This window comes from Thamnophis sirtalis, unplaced genomic scaffold, assembly GCF_051295495.1.
Source record: "Thamnophis sirtalis isolate CommonGarterSnake01/CBP01778 unplaced genomic scaffold, rThaSir2_p1.2 scaffold_17, whole genome shotgun sequence".
NCBI classification, from domain to species: Eukaryota; Metazoa; Chordata; class Lepidosauria; order Squamata; family Natricidae; genus Thamnophis; species Thamnophis sirtalis.
In genome coordinates this window covers 2718844-2736822 of record NW_028261397.1, presented here as the reverse complement: position 1 = coordinate 2736822, position 17979 = coordinate 2718844, and the positions used below count along the sequence as shown (strand labels likewise).

The window sequence follows — 17979 nt, the reverse complement described above, 5'->3', positions numbered from 1 at the left end:
AGAAAGAAAGAAAGAAAGAAAGAAAGAAAGAAAGAAAGAAAGAAAGAAAGAAAGAAAGAAAGAAAGAAAGAAAGAAAGGCCTATGAGGTCCCTTCCAATCCTTATTCTATTTTATTACCATTGTGGTTGACCAAAACATAGAGAAATCCACAGACATCCAGATCTGGACACTGAACGCCCACTCGGTCTAAGTGAAATTACTCGCTGGTGTATCTGTGGGAAGGATGTTAACAAAGACAACAACCACAACGACACAATGGAAACCCTGCCCTTTTTTACGTGCGCTTGTGACAAAGAGTCAGCTCTCCGTTATGCAACCCCCTGCAGATATTTGCAATCCAACTTGGAAGGATTCAATTCGACACCCGTTTCAGGTTGAACAGTATTTCTTCTTCATATATATATACATACATACATACATACATACATACATACATACATACATACATACATACATACATACATATATATTCTATTAGATTTTGATAACGGATAAGAGCCTGTGGCTTAGTGGCTAATACAACTGCCTGATATGTAATACAGCCCAGGTTCGAATCCCAGGAAGGGTATGGCTAGCTGATGAGAGCTAAATAGCTTGAAATAGATCTATACTAGTCTCCCTTTATTTATTTATTTATCAGCACAAATACAACAACTATATATATATATTATATATATAAAAGCGAAATCACGAAATCTCCAGAAGCGTAAAGCCCATAAACTTGAAATTTGGCACGTATATTCCTCTAGGCATTTAGGTGCTCGCTAAGAAAGGATTTTTCGAAATGACCGTCAGATCATTAGTATTTCTTATATTATTATTACCACGCTCTGATGCTAAGGAGTTAGGTGTTCTACTCCCCCCCCACATGAAAAGAACTCTGTTCCAACTACCACTTGAGCAATTCATCCAGAGGTTACATTTTACTTCTCCTCTCCACCTGAAAAGAACTCTGCTCCAACTGCCACTTGGCCGTGGCTCATCCGGCCTGTGGGCTGGGAGTTGAGACGTCTACTCCTCCTCCTGCCTGAAAAACACTCTGATGCTAAGGAGTTAGACGTTCTACTCCCCCTCCCCACCTGAAAAGAACTCTGTTCCAACTGCCACTTGGGCACCATCGGTTATATCTTTAAAATATTTCAAACGTTGTTTTCCCTCCAACTATCGAAAGCAAAATATTATGCTAAGAAATGCCGTTCATACTTTAGATTGCAAGCTTCAATAGATTGAGTAAGGGAATAGAAACAGCGTACTTGCCAGTAGCGCATGGATGGATATAATTCCGACATCTAGAATATGTGGGAAGAGAGATGTTCTCGCCGTTAAAAAGAAGAAGAAAGCAACGGAAATGCAGAGCAGCCTAGGGATACAGGTGGGTCCTCGACTTAAGACCACAACGGAGCCCCAAAGTTCTGTTCCTGAGTTTCTTAAGTGCGTTTCGCCCCGCGTTTACGACCGTTCTTGCCAAAGTTGTTAAGTGAATCACTGTAGTAACTTAGTAACGCCGTTGCTAAGTGAATCCGGCTTCTCCCTTGTCTTCTCTCGTCAGACGGTCGCGAAAGGGGAACCCTTGACTCTGGGACAACGCCACCATCATAAATGTGAGTCAGTTGCCAAGGGTGAGCATGGGGACTCTGCAAGGGCCATTAAGTGTGAAAAATGGTCATCAGTGACACTAAACAAACAGACCATTTGAAGTGACAACAGGACTGAAAAAAGTGTTTTTCACACTTACGACAGTGTCAACATCTCCGTGGTCGCGTCATCAAAATCCAAGCGCTTGGCAACTGATTCATATTTACGACGGTTGCACTATCCTGGGGTTACGTGATCGCCATTTGCGGCTTTCCCAGTTGGATTCCAACAAGCCAAGTTGGGGGGAACGGGGGGGGGGATTCTTGGATTTGCTTAATGACCACGAGGTTCACTTAATAACTGCAGAGATCCGCTTAACGACCGTGGCAAGAAAGGTTGTAAAATGGTTTGCAACGCCGTGGAAATTTGTGTCCCTGTTTTGCTTGTAAACCAGTGTTTCTCAACCTTGGCAACTTGAAGACGTCCGGACTTCGACTCCCAGAATTCCCCAGCAGTGGTTAGGACAGTGTTTCTCAACCTTGGCAACTTGAAGACGTCCGGACTTCCACTCCCAGAATTCCCCAGCCAGCATTCGCTGTCCTAACCACTGCTGGGGAATTCTGGGAGTCGAAGTCCGGACGTCTTCAAGTTGCCAAGGTTGAGAAACACTGTCCTAACCACTGCTGGGGAATTCTGGGAGTCGAAGTCCGGACGTCTTCAAGTTGCCAAGGTTGAGGAACACTGTCCTAACCACTGCTGGGGAATTCTGGGAGTCGAAGTCCGGACGTCTTCAAGTTGCCAAGGTTGAGGAACACTTGTCATAAAAGGAGGAGTTATTGCAACCTGAGTCGCATTAGGTCTTACAATGACGGTATAAAATACTCCACATTTTAGGCAGGACGTCTCCAGCTGCTTCGGAGCAGGAAACATCTGGGCAATAATTTCTGGAAAACGATCCCTTCCACCCAGAGGTGGACGTCAAATGCTGTATCAACCGGTTTCTCTCAGTGTCAGAAATGTGAGCGCTTTCGCACCCATGCTCATTTTAGAATTTAGAATTTAGAATTTAGAATTTAGAATTGATTTTATTTGTAGGCCGCCCTTTTCCCTGAGGGGACTCAGGGCGGCTCACAGAAAACCAGGGAGGGGGGAATACAACACTAAGACGACAACACATAATAAAATAATGAGCAAATAATTTCAATCACATGTGCGCTTTCCACACTTCCGTGTGGCATCAAAAACACAGCGATACAGGAAGGGATTGTGGCCCGGGCGGGAAGGGAGGAAGGGAAAGGAGGAAGGAGACGAATAACAGAGTTGGAAGGGACCTTGGAGGTCTTCTAGTCCAACCCGCTACTCAAGAGGAGACTCTTCTATTTCAGACAATTGACTGCCCAGTCTCTTCTTTAAAAAAAAACTCTAGGGTTAAAGCACCCACAACTTCTGGTGGCAAGTGATTCCACTGGTTAATTGTTCTGACTGCCAGGAAATTCCTCCTCAGTTCTAGGTTGCTTCTCTCCTTGATTAGTTTCCACCCATTGCCCTTCCTTCCTTCCTTCCTTCCTTCCTTCCTTCCTTCCTTCCTTCCTTCCTTCCTTCCTTCCTTCCTTCACTGTTCCACTGGTTAATTGTTCTGTCAGGAAATTCCTCCTCAGTTCTAAGTTGCTTCTCTCCTCGATTAGTTTCCACCCATTGCCCTTCCTTCCTTCCTTCCTTCCTTCCTTCCTTCCTTCCTTCCTTCCTTCCTTCCTTCCTTCCTTCCTTCCTTCACTGTTCCACTGGTTAATTGTTCTGACTGTCAGGAAATTCCTCCTCAGTTCTAAGTTGCTTCTCTCTTTGATTAGTTTCCACCCATTGCTTCTTGTTCTGCCCTCAGGTGCCCTGGAGATTAGTTTGACTCCCTCTTCTTTGTGGCAACCCCTGAGATATCGGAACACTGCTAGAATTAGAATTAGAGAATAGAGTAAAATAGAATAATAGAATAGAATAAAATAATAGAATAGAATAAAATAATAGAATAGAATAAAATAATAGAATAGAATAAAATAATAGAATAGAATAAAATAATAGAATAGAATAAAATAATAGAATAGAATAAAATAATAGAATAGAATAAAATAATAGAATAGAATAATGGAATAGCACTGCAAAGCATAGAATAGAGTAGAATAGAGTATAGAATAGAATACAGAATAGAATGGAATTAGAATAGAATTATAGAATAGAATGGAAGGGACCTTAGAGGTCTTCCATTCCAACCCCCTGCCCAGGCAGGAAACCCTATACCGTTTCAGACAAATGGCTATCCAGCATCTTCTTCAAGACTTCCAGTGTTGGGGCATTCACAACTTCTGGAGGCAACTTCTGTTCCACTGATTCATTGTTCTCACTGTCAGGAAATTCCTCCTCAGTTCTAAGTTGCTTCTCTCCTTGATTAGTTTCCACCCATTGCTTCTTGTTCTGCCCTCAGGTGCCTTGGAGAATAGCTTGACTCCCTCTTCTTTGGGGCGGCCCCTCAAATACTGGAAGGCTGCTATCAGAGCCCACCATTTCGTCCCCTCCCCTCCAGCAAGATCTCCGTACCATTAGAAGGGGAGAGAAGATGCAATGGCCCTTAAGTTCTTAGCCCTATGTCCCTAACAAGCTATGAATCATAGCTTGTTAGAGAGATGAGATTCCACCACCACCCTTTGCCAAGTTCAAAACAGGAAACAGAACTAATGGCTGGGATCCTAAACAAAGAGACCTCCCTCCCTGCTTTTTCTCTCACTCTTCACCCCCAGCAAAGACCTTTCCGGAAAAAGACAAGAGTCCATTGCCCCCAAGCCCAGAACATGGGAGGGCGGGGAGAGGAATGCCCATGGCTAACGAGGGAGGGAGGGAGGGAGGGAGGGAGAGAAGGGGGTAAGAAAGGGAAGGAAGGAAAACAAGAAAGTGAAAGAGAGGGAGGTAAGGAAGGAAGGAAGGAAGGAGGAAAAGGAAGTGAAAGAGGAGAGGAAGGAAAACAAGAGAGTTAAAAAAGAAAGGGAAGGAAGGAAAAGAAGAGATTGTAAAGAAAGGAAGGAAAACAATGAAGAGAAAGAGGGAAGAAAGGAAAACAAGAAAGTAGGAAGGAAGGAAGGAAGGAAAACAATGAAGAGAAAGAGGGAAGGAAGGAAAACACGAAAGAAGGAAGGAGGGAAAACAATGAAGAGAAAGAGAGAAGGAAGGAAAAGAAGAAAGTGTAAAGAAAGGAAGGAAAACAATGAAGAGAAAGAGAGAAGGGAGGAAAACAAGAAAGTAGGAAGGAAGGAAAGAAGGAAGGAAGGAAAACAAGAAAGTGAAAGGGAGGGAGGTAAGGAAGGAAGGAAGGAAGGAAGGAAGGAAGGGAGGAGGAAAAGGAAGCGATAGAGGAGAGGAAGGAAAACAAGAAAGTTAAAAAAGAAAGGGAAGGAAGGAAAAGAAGAGATTGTAAAGAAAGGAAAGAAAACAATGAAGAGAAAGAGGGAAGGAAGGAAAACAAGAAAGTATGAAGGAAGGAAAGAAGAAAAACAATGAAGAGAAAGAGAGAAGGAAGGAAAACAAGAAAGTAGGAAGGAAGGAAAGAAGGAAGGAAGGAAAACAATGAAGAGAAAGAGGGAAGGAAGGAAAACAAGAAAGTGTAAAGAAAGGAAGGAAAACAATGAAGAGAAAGAGGGAAGGAAGGAAGGAAGACAAGAAAGTGAAAGAGAGAAGGAAGGAAGTACAGAAGATTTGAAAGTTAAAAAAGAAAGGGAAGGAAGGAAAAAAGTGAAAACTGGAAGGAAGGAGGGAAGGAAGGCAGGGAAGAAACACAAAAAGTGAGACAGTGAAAAAGAGAAGGAAGGAAAGAAAACGGGAGAGTGAAAAAGAAAAATACCCATCAGCCTTCAGCTTTTCTCTCTACGTGGGGACTGACAGGAGCCACAACATCACAAGCGCACAACATCCTCGCGCGCTCACACAATGGCACCGTGAGGCACACAACGTTGTCACAACCCTCTGAAGTTTCAAACCTCATTGAAGTTCAATATCTGGATTATTATTATTATTATTTTTTCCTTGCATTTATAAAGTTGCAAAGTCCCCTTTTGGCTTTCTCTGCTTTTCATTTCTTAAAAATAAATGTTCCCTTCTTTTTTTTCCCGTTGCTCCCCCTAACCACTTAATTTTATTCAGGGGTTGGGGGGGGGGAAAGTAATAAAAATTATTTTCCCATTTTAGGGCATCGTAGAACAGCTGAAGTAACAACGGGCCCAAGTTCCTGTCTAATAATAATAAGGGAAAACAGCTGTTCATTCAATCAAGCTCGCCAATTTCTCAGCACATAAATTCAGACGAGTTTTGACTTCGTAAATTTAAAGGCAGATCCGAGCTTGAAATAAGTAGAAATTTCCTGACAGGGAGAACAATAGCAGTTAGACTTATATACCGCTTCTTCATAGGGCTTTCAGCCCTCTCTAAGCGGTTTAGAGAGTCAGCATATCGCCCCCAACAACAATCCGGGTCCTCATTTCACCCACCTCGGAAGGATGGAAGGCTGAGTCAACCTTGAGCCGGTGAGATTAGAACCGCTGAACTGCAGATAACAGTCAGCTGAAGTGGCCTGCAGTACTGCACCCTAACCACTACGCCACCTTGGCTCATGAACAATTAACCAGCGGAACTGCCTGCCACCAGAAGCTGCAGGTGCTCCATCACTGGAGGTTTTTAAGAAGAGATTGGATTGAAATGGTATATACCAGTGGTCTCTAACCTTGGCAACTTTAAGACCTGTGGACTTTAACTCCCAGAGTTCCTCAGCCAGCTTTGCTGGCTGAGGAATTCTGGGAGTTGAAGTCCACAGGTCTTAAAGTTGCCAAGGTTGGCTCTCCAACTTTGGCCCCTTTAAGACATGCTGAGGAATTCTGGGAGTTGAAGTCCACAAATCTTAAAGTTGCCAAGGTTGGAGACCACTGGTATATAGGGTGTCCTACTTGAGCAGAGGGTTGGACTAGAAGACCTCCAGGGTCCCTTCCAACTCTGTTCTTTTGTTATTCTGAGATTCATACTGATGGAATTCCTGACAGGGAGAACAATGACCCAGCGGAACTGCTTGCCACCAGAAGCTGGAGGTTTTTAAGAAGAGACTGGACAGGCCTTTGTCTGAAATGATACCGGGTCTCCTGCTTGAGCAAGGGGCTGGACTAGAAGACCTCCAGGGTCCCTTCCAACCCTATGAGTCTTAAGGTTGACTCAGTTGAAGATTTACCTCAGAATCCATTCCCATCCCTAAGGTTAATGTTGATTCTTTTTACGGCAAGACTAATCAAGGAGAGAAACAATCTAGAACTAAGGAGAAATTTCCCTAGCAATTAACCAGTGGAACTCGTTGCCACTAGAAGTTGTGGGTGCTTCGTCACTGGAGGTTTTCAAGCAGAGACTGGACCGCTGTTGGTCGGGAACTTACCACAGTTCCCTTAGCAACCGTTCAAAGTTTCAACAGCCCTGAAAACAGTGACCTACGACCGTTTTTCACACTTATGACCATTGCTGCATCCCCATGGTCACTTGGTTTGCAACTGACTCACATTTATGACGGTTGTTTGATCCTCTTTTGCGACCTTCTGACAAGTCGAGAGGCAAATAAAATTCAGTTAGAAACCGGGTTTACTAACTTAACAACTGCAGTGATTCGCTTAACAACAGCGGCAAGAAAAGTCGTAAAGTGGGGCAGAACCCACATAACCAATGTTTCACTTAGCAACAGAAATGTCAGGCTCAATTGTGGTCGTAAGATTGAGGCCTACCTGTGTATTTGCCACTGTTGCAAAGTACCGGTAGATGGTCTCCCCTTGAGCAGGGGGTTGGTCTAGAAGACCTCCAAGGCCCCTTCCAACTGCATTATTCACACCATCTTGCCGTGTTCCCTGCAGCCAGGGAGCCGACCAAATTCCTTTCTCCTGCTTTTGAGAGACCCCGCGACCCAGCCCCACACCACTCCTCAGAATTGCAGCTAGTCCTCGACTTACGGCCATTCGTTTAACTAGGTTCAAAGTTACGGCAGCCGTGGGAAAAAGTGAGTTACGGCCTGGCCTCGGAATCGTTCCCGCAGTCACACAATTGCAATTCGGGTGCTTGACCAAGAGTTGCGAGCGTTTTGCAGTTCCGTGATTACAATATGTGACCGAAATGGTAGAGGGTCCTCTAGTGGGACAGGGGGTTGGACTAGATGACCTCCCAGGTCCCTTCCAATTCTCTGATTCTGTTACTCAGGAGTGGCCAGCAGAACCAACTGTTCCTGCAGGATTTGAGCCGTCCAAGAAAGTTCTAGAACAGTGTTTCTCAACCTTGGCAACTTGAAGATGTCCGGACTTCAACTCCCAGAATTCCCCAGCCAGCATTCGCTGGCTGGGGAATTCTGGGAGTTGAAGTCCGGACATCTTCAAGTTGCCAAGGTTGAGAAACACTGTTCTAGAAAATGTGAGTTGTGACCTCCCCCTCTCCCCCCCCCCATTCTGGAGAAGGGAGAGGGGGGGAGCCAACTGTAGAGAGCCCCAGTCCCTCCTGGGACCCCATTATGGGAAAACAAAACCCTTCAAATTGTCCCCCTCCCCCCCCTTTTTAGGAATGTCCTGCAGAAGCTTTTAAAAACCTCTCTCTCTTTTTGGCAGAGACCGTTCAGAAGGCTCGTTGAAGAAAACATATTTGATATTAAATCATTACTCTTGGGGTATATTGCATTCTCTTTATTTTCTTGCTAAAAGTTATTGATTAGCTGATTATGAGGCCATCAAGTTGTTTTCTTCTCCGAAAATACCACATGATTCAGGGAGGGAGGGAAAAAGAAGGAAGGAAGGGGAGAAAGAAAGAAGAAAGAAAGAAAGAAAGAAAGAAAGAAAGAGGAATGAAGGAGGGAGAAAGAAACAAAAAGAAAAAGAAAGAAAGAATAAGTGAGAAATGAAGAGAGAAAGAAATGAAAGGAAGAAGGGAGGGAGAAAGAGAAGGAGGAAGAAAGGGAGGGAAGAAGAAAGGAAAGAAAGAACAAAGAAAGAAAGAGGAAGGAAAGAAAAGAAAAGAAGAGAGAGTTGGAGTGAGTGAAGGAGGGAGAAAGAAAAAGAAAAAGAAAGAGAATGAGGGAGAAAGGAAGAGAAATAAGGAATGAAATAAGGAATGAAAGGAGGGAGGGACGGAGAAAGAAAGAAAGAAAGAAAGAAAGAAAGAAAGAAAGAAAGAAAGAAGTGGGAGTGAGGGAAGGTGGGAGAAAGAAAAAGAAAAAAAGAATGAGGGAAAAATGAAGAGAGAGGGAAAGAAAAAAAGAAAAAAGAAGGAAAGAAATAAGGAATGAAAGGAGGGAGGAAGGAAGGGAGAGAGGGAGGGAGGGATGGAGAAAGGAAGGAAGGAAGAACAAAGAAAGAAAGAGGAAGGAAGGATGGAAAAGAAAGAGAAAGAAAGAGTGGGAGTGAGTGAAGGAGGGAGAAAGAAAAGAAAGAAAAAGAAAGAAAGAATGAGGGAGAAAAGAAGAAAGAAAGAGAAAGAATGAAATAAGGAATGAAAGAAGGGAGGAAGAAAGAAAGAAAGAAAGAAAGAAGAGTGGGAGTGAGTGAAAGAGGGAGGAAGAAAAAGAAAGAATGAGGGAGAAAGGAAAAGAAAGAAAGAAAAAAGGAAAGAAATAAGGAATGAAAGGAGGGAGGAAGGAAGAAAGAAAGAAAGAAGGGAGGTAGGAACAAAGGAAGAAAGAAGAGGGAGGGAGAAAGAAAGAAAACAGAAGGAATGGAGGGAGGGAGGGAGGAAGGAAGGAAGGAAAGAAGGAAGGAAGGAAGGAAGGAAGGAAGGAAGGAAGGAAGGAAGGAAGGAAGGAAGGAAGGAAGGAAGGAAGTGTTTTGACAGATACGTCCAGATGTCCAGAGTCCTGTGGCTTCATTCTGCCTACATTTTTCCACTGAATTGCTAAGCAGCTTTTCTCCATCTTAGCTACTACAAGAGTTGGGGACTTTTACTCCCAGAATTCCCCGACCAACAAGCTGCCTACCGAATTCTGGGAATTGGGCTCCAGCCCTCTTAAAGGGCCCGAGGTTGAAAACCCCCAAACGAGGCAGATGAGGGTCAGGGAACAATCCAGGATCGTCTTAGGGATGAGCTTTTAATCCACACTCCGTCCTCCCTAATCGGCAGATGGCCCTTTCATCCCGGCTAAAAGTAAACGGTGCCCATCCGATTAACTCCTCTCCTGTGACCCAACATGCGTCAGATTCCTCGCCTTTGTGTCATTGGTGCCATTCATCACGGCTTTCAACTGGCAGACTGAAACAGCCACTGGGGGAAGCACAGCCGGTGGAACTCCTTGCCACAAGATGTGAGAACTGAACAATTTTTAGTACTTTTTTCTTTTTGGCCAAAGGATGCTTTGGAAAAGATCCTGGCAAAAGCCAAAGAGAGAGGGGGGGAGAGGGAGAGAGAGAGAGGGAGGGAGAGAGAGAGAGGGGAGAGAGAGAGAAAGAGAGAGAAAGATACAGAGAGAGAGAAAGAGAGACAGAGAGAGGAAGAGAGAGAGAGAGACAGAGAGAGAAAGAAAGAGACACAGAGACAGAGGGACAGAGAGAGAGAAAGAGAGAGAGACAGAGAGGGAGAGAAAGAGACAGAGAGAAAGAGAGAGAAAGAGACAGAGAGAGAAAGAAAGAGACACAGAGACAGAGGGACAGAGAGAGAGAAAGAGAGAGAGACAGAGACAGAGAGAGAGAAACAGAGAGAAAGAGACAGAGAGATAAAGAAAGAGACACAGAGACAGAGAGAGGGACAGAGAGAGAGAGAGAGACAGAGAGAGAGAAAGAGAGAGAGAAAGAGAGAAAGAGAGAGACACAGAGAGAGAAAGAGAGAGAGACAGAGAGAGAAAAAGAGAGAGAAAGAGACAGAGAGAAAGAGACAGAGAGAGAGAAAGAGAGAGAAAGAGACAGAGAGATAAAGAAAGACACAGAGACAGAGAGAGGGACAGAGAGAGAGAGAGAGACAGAGAGAGAGAAAGAGAGAGAGAAAGAGAGAGAGAGAGACAGAGAGAGAAAAAGAGAGAGAAAGAGAGAGAAAGAGAGAGAGACAGAGACAGAGAGAGGGAGAGACAGAGAAAGAGATAGATAGATAGATAGATAGATAGATGATAGATAGATGATAGATAGATAGATAGATAGATAGATAGATAGATAGATGATAGATAGATGATAGATAGATGATAGATAGATAGATAGATAGATAGATAGATAGATAGATAGATAGATAGATAGATAGATAGATAGATAGATAGATAGATAGATAGATAGATAGAGACAGAGAGAGACAGAGAAAGAGAGGGGGGGGGAGACAGTTGACCCGGGCACCGGGTGCGAGATGACACCAGAAACACCAATCACATACCCAAATATAGATATTTTTCCCGTCCTCCCAAAGTTAGGAAAACACAGCAACTTTCTGCCAAATTGTAATACACAAAAACCCGACGCAATAGTAAATAACTGGATTTGTTTTGTTTTTTTTAATTATGATTTTTCAAGGCCGTCATGCCACCGTCGTTGAAAACGTTTTCCCCACTGACTTTGCTTGTCCCAAAACATGATCAAGAACCGTCGTTAAGTCCATGCCAGTTTCCAAGCCTCCGAATTTCGATCGCGTGACAGTGGGGATGCTACTAAGGAAATAGATATCCCACATCTTTGCAATTCCTCCGGCGCATCAATTGGCTGAGTCCGGGCCAGGTTTTTTTCCCAGCCCATAATCCTGTGGCATTACATTGGAAAATGTATTTATTCTAGCCTCTCTCATGTTTTTGTTGAACGGTTTGGAAGCCAGGAAAGAAAGAAGGGAAGGAGCAATTTAAAAGAAAGAAGGAAAGAAGTATTTAAAGTTGTTTCAAATTTAATTATGTACATGTCTTTCCAAATGAATCATGTTAATCTACTTAAAATTTCGTGGCATTTATTTAAAGTGTAATTGTTTAAACTGAGTTACAATTTCATCATTTAAAAAAAATTAATTATTGAAACATATTTAAAATTTAGCCATCTCAATTTATCTTAAACCTTAATCCTTTGAATCTTAATTGTTTAAATGCATCCAGAATATAATCATTTATATCCTTTTAGTCAAAAGGACAACCTTTTAAATCTATTTAAAATGCAATCTTTTACATTTCTTTATTTCTTTAAAATTTAATCATTTGGGTGCCTTCCTAATTTATTTCAATGAATTCCCAATGCAATTATTCAAATGAATCCCAAATGTAATTATTTACATTTACTTAAAAATGTAGCTGTTCATATTTATTTAAAACCCAAACCGTTTCTATTTATTTAAAGTCCAATCCTTTCCATTTACCTAAAACTTAATGGTTTCCATTTATTTTAAACTGCAACGGTTTGTGTTTTTCGCAACTTAATTATTGACATTTATTTAAATGTATTTATTTAAATCCAATTAGAGCTTCAGTATTAAAAGAAATAAAAAATTTGTGCTATCAGGCAAAAAAAAAAACTAACCCTCATTTGCAAGCCGACGTTCCTTTTGCAAAATTGTAGAAATTCTACAATCCTTGGCTGGCAGTAAAAATGCCCGCTTAATTTTCCTTCCTGGCCTTTTCTGCAGCTGAGGTTAGAAAGACAACTCCCAGCCTGGGTTTCAGACTGCAACCTCCATCATACCCAACCGGCTGTGGCTAATGGGGCTGCTAGTCCCAGCTGTCTAAAAAGCAACGTCCGATTTGCAAAGATTGCGACGAAGGATTTCTTGCACGCAAAGGTGTTCCAAAGATGTTGGGAGGGAAAAAAACAGCTGCTGTATTTGGGACAATAATGTAAATTTGGTTTTTGGGGAGGGGAGGATGGGGGGGAAAATAGGGGGGAGAGGGGGAAATCATTCCCATTTATATTTTTTGGCAGACCCTCTGGGATGTTGGTCCAGAGGAAAGCCGCTTTGGATAACAAGGAGGGGTTTTAAGGATAAGTGATACGGAAGAACACCACGAAAATGGGCGTAGGACAAGTTAAAACATCTGCGAAAGGGGAGTGGGTGCATCCCCCAGGAATCCCCCCCCCCTCCTGTGACAAACAGCCAGGGGTCTTTCTTCCCACTGCAGGTAAACAAGCGAGAAGGAGGACCACTACGAACAGGTGGGCAGAGATGGGACCAACTTTCAAAACTTGACTAAACTAACTTTGGTGAGTTGAGGATTATCCTGAACTTGGAAAGTGAGTTTTCATCCTGGGGGGGGGTTGTTGTTGGGAAAAGGGAGCCCCCCTCTTCCAGGCCTGGAGATGTGGGGGGGGGGTGTTTCTCCCCTTTGTAGGATTGTGGGTTGAAGAAGCTGGACCGCGAGACATCAGGGAGGCTTCGGTGGACGGGGTTGGGCTGGATGATCTCCAGAGTGATTTTCCACTTGAGGATTCAATGCCTTGTGAATGAATTGATGGAGTACAGGTTGTCCTTAACAGTGGATTCATTTAGTGACCGTTCAAAGTTACAACGGGCACTGAAAAAAGGGACTCTTTGGAGGGGAACCATCAGAGGTTTGATGTGGGCTTGCTTATACAAACCAAGTTGGGGAATCTGGGTTTAGCTTATTGTGTGAACCAAGCCATCAACGGTCTTTTTGGCCATTCTCAGCCTGATCTACTTGGCAGGAATGTTGTGTGTGTGTGTGTGTGTTTTTTAAATGCAGCTACTCCTCGACTTATAACAGTTTGTTTAGCGGCCATCGGAATGTAAAACGGCACTGAAAAAAAGCAACTTATGACCGTTTTTCACTCTTACGACGACCATTGCAGCATCCCCCCTGTGGTCACATGATCAACATTTTCAGACGCTCGGCAACTGACTCGTAGTTACGACGGCCGCAGTGTCCCGGGGGGGGGTTCACGCGATCCCCTTTTGCGACCTTCTGACAAGCCAAGTCAATGGGGAATCCAGATTCACTTAACAACCGTGCGACTCACTTAACAACGGAAGGGATTCGCTGAGCAAATTTGTGGCACGAAATTTCGTAAAACGGGGCAAAACTCACTTCACAACCGTCCCACTTAGCAAAGTCAACGGGAAAGCCAGAACGTAGTCATAAGTTGAGGACTAGCTGTACTTACGATGGTTACGGTGGTTACGTGATTCCTCGCTTCGCGACCTTCCGACAAGCAGGAAGTCCATAGGGAAGCCAGCAACCGTGCTAGTAACTTAACAACCGCAATGGTTCACTTAATGACCATGTCAAGGAAGGTCGCAAAATGGGACAAAACTTACTTAACAACTCTCTTGCTTAGCAAAGGAAATTTTGGGCTCAACTGGGGTCGTAAGTCGAGGACTACATTGGCAAAGACCCCCTTGGCCCTCTGGAGTTGTTCAACCCCGTCTCACGACTAGTATTGAGTTCATAAATTCCAGTGGCGGTGAATTCCACAGCTCCCAGGAGTCCTGCCTGCCCTCCTGTTTGGGGGGGTTCCCCCTCCCCCTTGCGCCCCTGCTCTGCTGAGACACGCACAATGCTTCTCCGGGTGGCCTCCTTTCTCTCTGTTTTCTCGTCTGGCCAATGGGCGCAAGGCGGGCAGGAGAAGACTGAATTGCACAGTGGCGCCCCCTTTCTCCAACCTGCAAATCTGAAGAACACAAAAGCAACAGCGCCTTTTGTGTAAATCCGAGGGTTGTGTCAGGCTAATGATAGACTTTGGCTAATTGACGGGTTGCGACGCCTGTCAGTTTCTGTTTACGACGATTCACCCGCCTCCTTGAGAAGAGGGCAATGGCTCTTCCTGTGCAGGAGCAATCTACCTTAGCTTACAATCTTTGCAGTTAAAAATCTTGCCCAGAGCCGCCGCTGGGCTTTTATTTGGTTGAAACACACGGCGGGTGTCTGTGTGTCACATGTATTCCTCCACTTACGACCACAAATTGAGGCCAATATTTTTTTTCCCTGTTGTACCGGGGAGTTTTTGCTCCGTTTTGCGACCCCGGGACACGAAACCGTCACAAATATGAGTCCGTTGCCAAGGGTCCGAATTTTTGAGCACGTCACTCTTTTCAATGCTGCCGTAACTTCGAATCGCCACACACAAGGATGGTTGCAAGTCTAAGGGCCTTCTGTAGTTTGCAACCCAAGGCAGGGAATTATGGGCCTCTGGAATGGAGAAGCGAGACCGGGGGGGGGGGGGGGGCTGCCACAAAGATGCCCCCCCTCCCCTTGCCAACATTGTCACGGCTGCCATCTTGACTCTCTTTACACAAAGCGATTCTGCACCCTATCCCCTTCGCCAAATGGAATCCCTAGCATGGAAAGGGACCCCCTTGAGGTCATCCAGCCCAACCCCACCTACCAAAGCATCCGAAAAGGACCGGCAATCCGGCTTTTCTTCTTTAACCCAATGCTGGAGGATGGCCAGCAGCGTGATCGTTCACACACGCTCACACACACACACACGCACGCACACGTACACTCCTCTCCGTTCCCAGTCTTTGGGGAGCAACAGCTAAAAAAACAAAACAGGGGCCCTCCGAGGTCTTCTAGTCCAGCCCCTCCTGGCTCAGGCAGCCGCCAAGAGACGCACCAGGTCGGAAGGAGCCCTCCGAGGTCTTCTAGTCCAACCCCTCCTGGCTCAGGCAGCCGCTAAGAGGGGCCCTCCGAGGTCTTCTAATCCAACCCTTCCTGGCTCAAGCAGGAGCTAACGAAAGCCCCGAGTGGCAAAGGGGGCCCTCCGAGGTCTTCTAGTCCAACCCTTCCTGGCTCAAGCAGGAGCTAACGAAAGCCCCGAGTGGCAAGGGGCCCTCCGAGGTCTTCTAGTCCAACCCTTCCTGGCTCAAGCAGGAGCTAACGAAAGCCCCGAGTGGAATGGGGCCCTCCGAGGTCTTCTAGTCCAACCCTTCCTGGCTCAAGCAGGAGCTAACGAAAACCCCAAGCGGCAAGGGGCCCTCCGAGGTCTTCTAGTCCAACCCTTCCTGGCTCAAGCAGGAGCTAACGAAAGCCCCGAGTGGCAAGGGGCCCTCCGAGGTCTTCTAGTCCAACCCTTCCTGGCTCAAGCAGGAGCTAACGAAAACCCCGAGCGGCAAGGGGCCCTCCGAGGTCTTCTAGTCCAACCCTTCCTGGCTCAAGCAGGAGCTAACGAAAGCCCCGAGTGGCAAGGGGCCCTCCGAGGTCTTCTAGTCCAACCCTTCCTGGCTCAAGCCCGCCAGCCCAGCCGAGAGGCGTAGCTCGAGCCAGCGAGCCCGTCGACACACACACACACGCCCCCCACCCCCCCTACCTACCTAAGCGGGATCTTGATGGCCAGGTAGCGGTCCACGGCCACGGCCAGGAGGCTGAAGATGGAGCTCTGGGTCAGCACCAGCACGAAGCAGGCCAGGAAGAGGCAGGCGTGGAAGTGGGTGGTCAAGCCCACGCTGATGGTCACGGCGAAGGGGATGGCCAGCAGCCCCACGCCCACGTCGGCCACGGCCAGCGAGACCAGGAAATAGTTGGTGGCCGTCTTCAGCCGGCTGTTGAGCGCCACCGCCCAGCAAACCAGCACGTTGCCCGCGATGGCCAGCGCCGCCATCAGCAGCTCCACCACGATGTAGAGCGTGAGCATCGCGCGGGCGGCCATCCGGGACCGCCTGCCGCCCGACGGAGGACGGTCCCCGAGCCGGTTCTCAGCGCTGGCGCCCCGCGCATCCCCGCCGGGGGCACCCAGAGGCCATGTAGACGCACCCCCGCCGTGGAGAGGGGTGTGTGTGTGTGTGTGTGATCCAGCCGCAGGAGGAGGCTCCACCGGGAAAGGGAAGGCTGCAAACCCCGCGGGTGGGTTTGGGAACCCCCCGCTCCGGACGCGCTTTTTTTCCCGGTCGAATGGACGGCAATCTCCCCGTGTGACTCCCCGGCGAGGCGCTCGCTCGCCTTTGGCTCAGGCAGGCGCCGCTGCGCGTCTATAAGGCACATGGAGCCCGGAGAGGGGCGTGGCCGAGGCGAGCGCAACCCCTGATTGGCTGAGGCCTTCCTCCCGTAAATCCCCGAGTCGGGCCGCGCTGCAATTTGAGCGCCCGGCCTGGATCGGGACGCTCATCCGTGCCCGGGTGGGGAGGAGAGTTTGTGGCTCGGCCGGCCTACCTCGCGGGGTTGTTGGAGCAGAGATTTCCTCCTCCGTAGAGTCGTCGTCCCCCCCAAAAGGAGGTCCTCTGGTTGAAGCGCCTGGCTGGGACAAGGCAGTAGGAGGAAGAGGCGCTTCTTCCAGGACGCTTCGCGCTTTGCCCCCGAAAGAGACGGGGCGTCCGGGCCGGACAGAATTAATAAAAATAATTAAGTTGCTTGCAGAAGGAGCGTCACTTTGGGTATGCTCAGACGGAATTGCGCCTTGCGCATGCTCAGGAGCGACGCTTTGCCTATGCTCAGGAGTGGCACTTTGCCCATGCTCAGAAGGAGTTGCACTTTGTCCACGCTAGTAAGGAGTGGCACTTTGCCCATGCTCAGGAGCAGTGGTACCTTGGCTATGTCCAGAAGGAAATTGCGCTTCGTGCGTGCTCAGAAAGATTTCCACTTTGCCCATGCTCAGGAGCAGTGGTACTTTGGCTATGCTCAGACGGAATTGCGCTTTGCGCATGCTCAGGAGCGACGCTTTGCCTATGCTCAGGAGTGGCACTTTGCCCATGCTCAGAAGGAGTGGCACTTTGTCCACGCTAATAAGGAGTGGCACTTTGCCCATGCTCAGGAGCAGTGGTACCTTGTCTTATGTCCAGAAGGAAATTGCGCTTCGTGCGTGGCTCAGAAAGCTTTGCACTTGGCCCATGCTCCATCCTCCCCAAGGCTCAGGCCGGGCGTTGCCGGCTGCACTGCGAAACCACCCTACCCATCCTCCCCTGCCGGCGGTTCGGGCGGGCCAGCGAATCCCTGCCTCTTGCAAACCCCCCTAAGCACAAAGCGAGCGGCCGGAGGGGGACGTGAGAAGGGCAGCCAAACAAACCGTCCCGGCTTTAATCCGGATTTGCGGGTTTAAGCCTCCCTCGCCCGCCTCCGGTCCTTGGGCAAAAGCCCTCCAAAGCAGCGCGCAAACCGTGTTAGCTTTGCACGCCCAAACCCCCTTCCACACGACCTGGAGCCAAGCGGACTCAGAAGGCGCAATTCTGGCCAGGGTGTGTTTTGCAAAGCCTCAAGTCCGCCTTTGCGACGAGTTTTTCGCATGGTCGTCTCTCCTTTTTTTACGGTCTGGTGAAACCCTGGAAGTCGGCGCTTGTTTAGCCAAGGAATTGCTCCGGGGGCTAATCAGGATGATTAAACTGGCAGCCAACAGCTGCTTCTGGCCCGAGAAAGCCGCGCTTTTCTTTTATTTTGTTTGCAGTTGCCTTCAATTGCTGATTAACCGAGTCTCGGCTGCAAACTGGAAAGCCATCAAGCCATAAAAACGGGGCTCAGCCCTTAAGTTTGTCTCTGAGCG

The 17979-nt window shown here is 47.1% G+C and overlaps 1 protein-coding gene across 1 annotated transcript in view; it reads right to left on the bottom strand.

Annotated features, from left to right (window-relative positions):
• Positions 1-16436, bottom strand: part of ADORA2B (adenosine A2b receptor) — a 43537-nt gene extending 27101 nt beyond the window's left edge. Inside the window, exon 1 of the mRNA XM_087702870.1 lies at positions 15824-16436. Coding sequence (XP_087558996.1) covers positions 15824-16158 — 335 coding nt within the window. The 5' untranslated portion in view covers positions 16159-16436. The remainder of the gene's footprint in view (positions 1-15823) is intronic.
• Positions 16437-17979: the final 1543 nt, after the last annotated feature.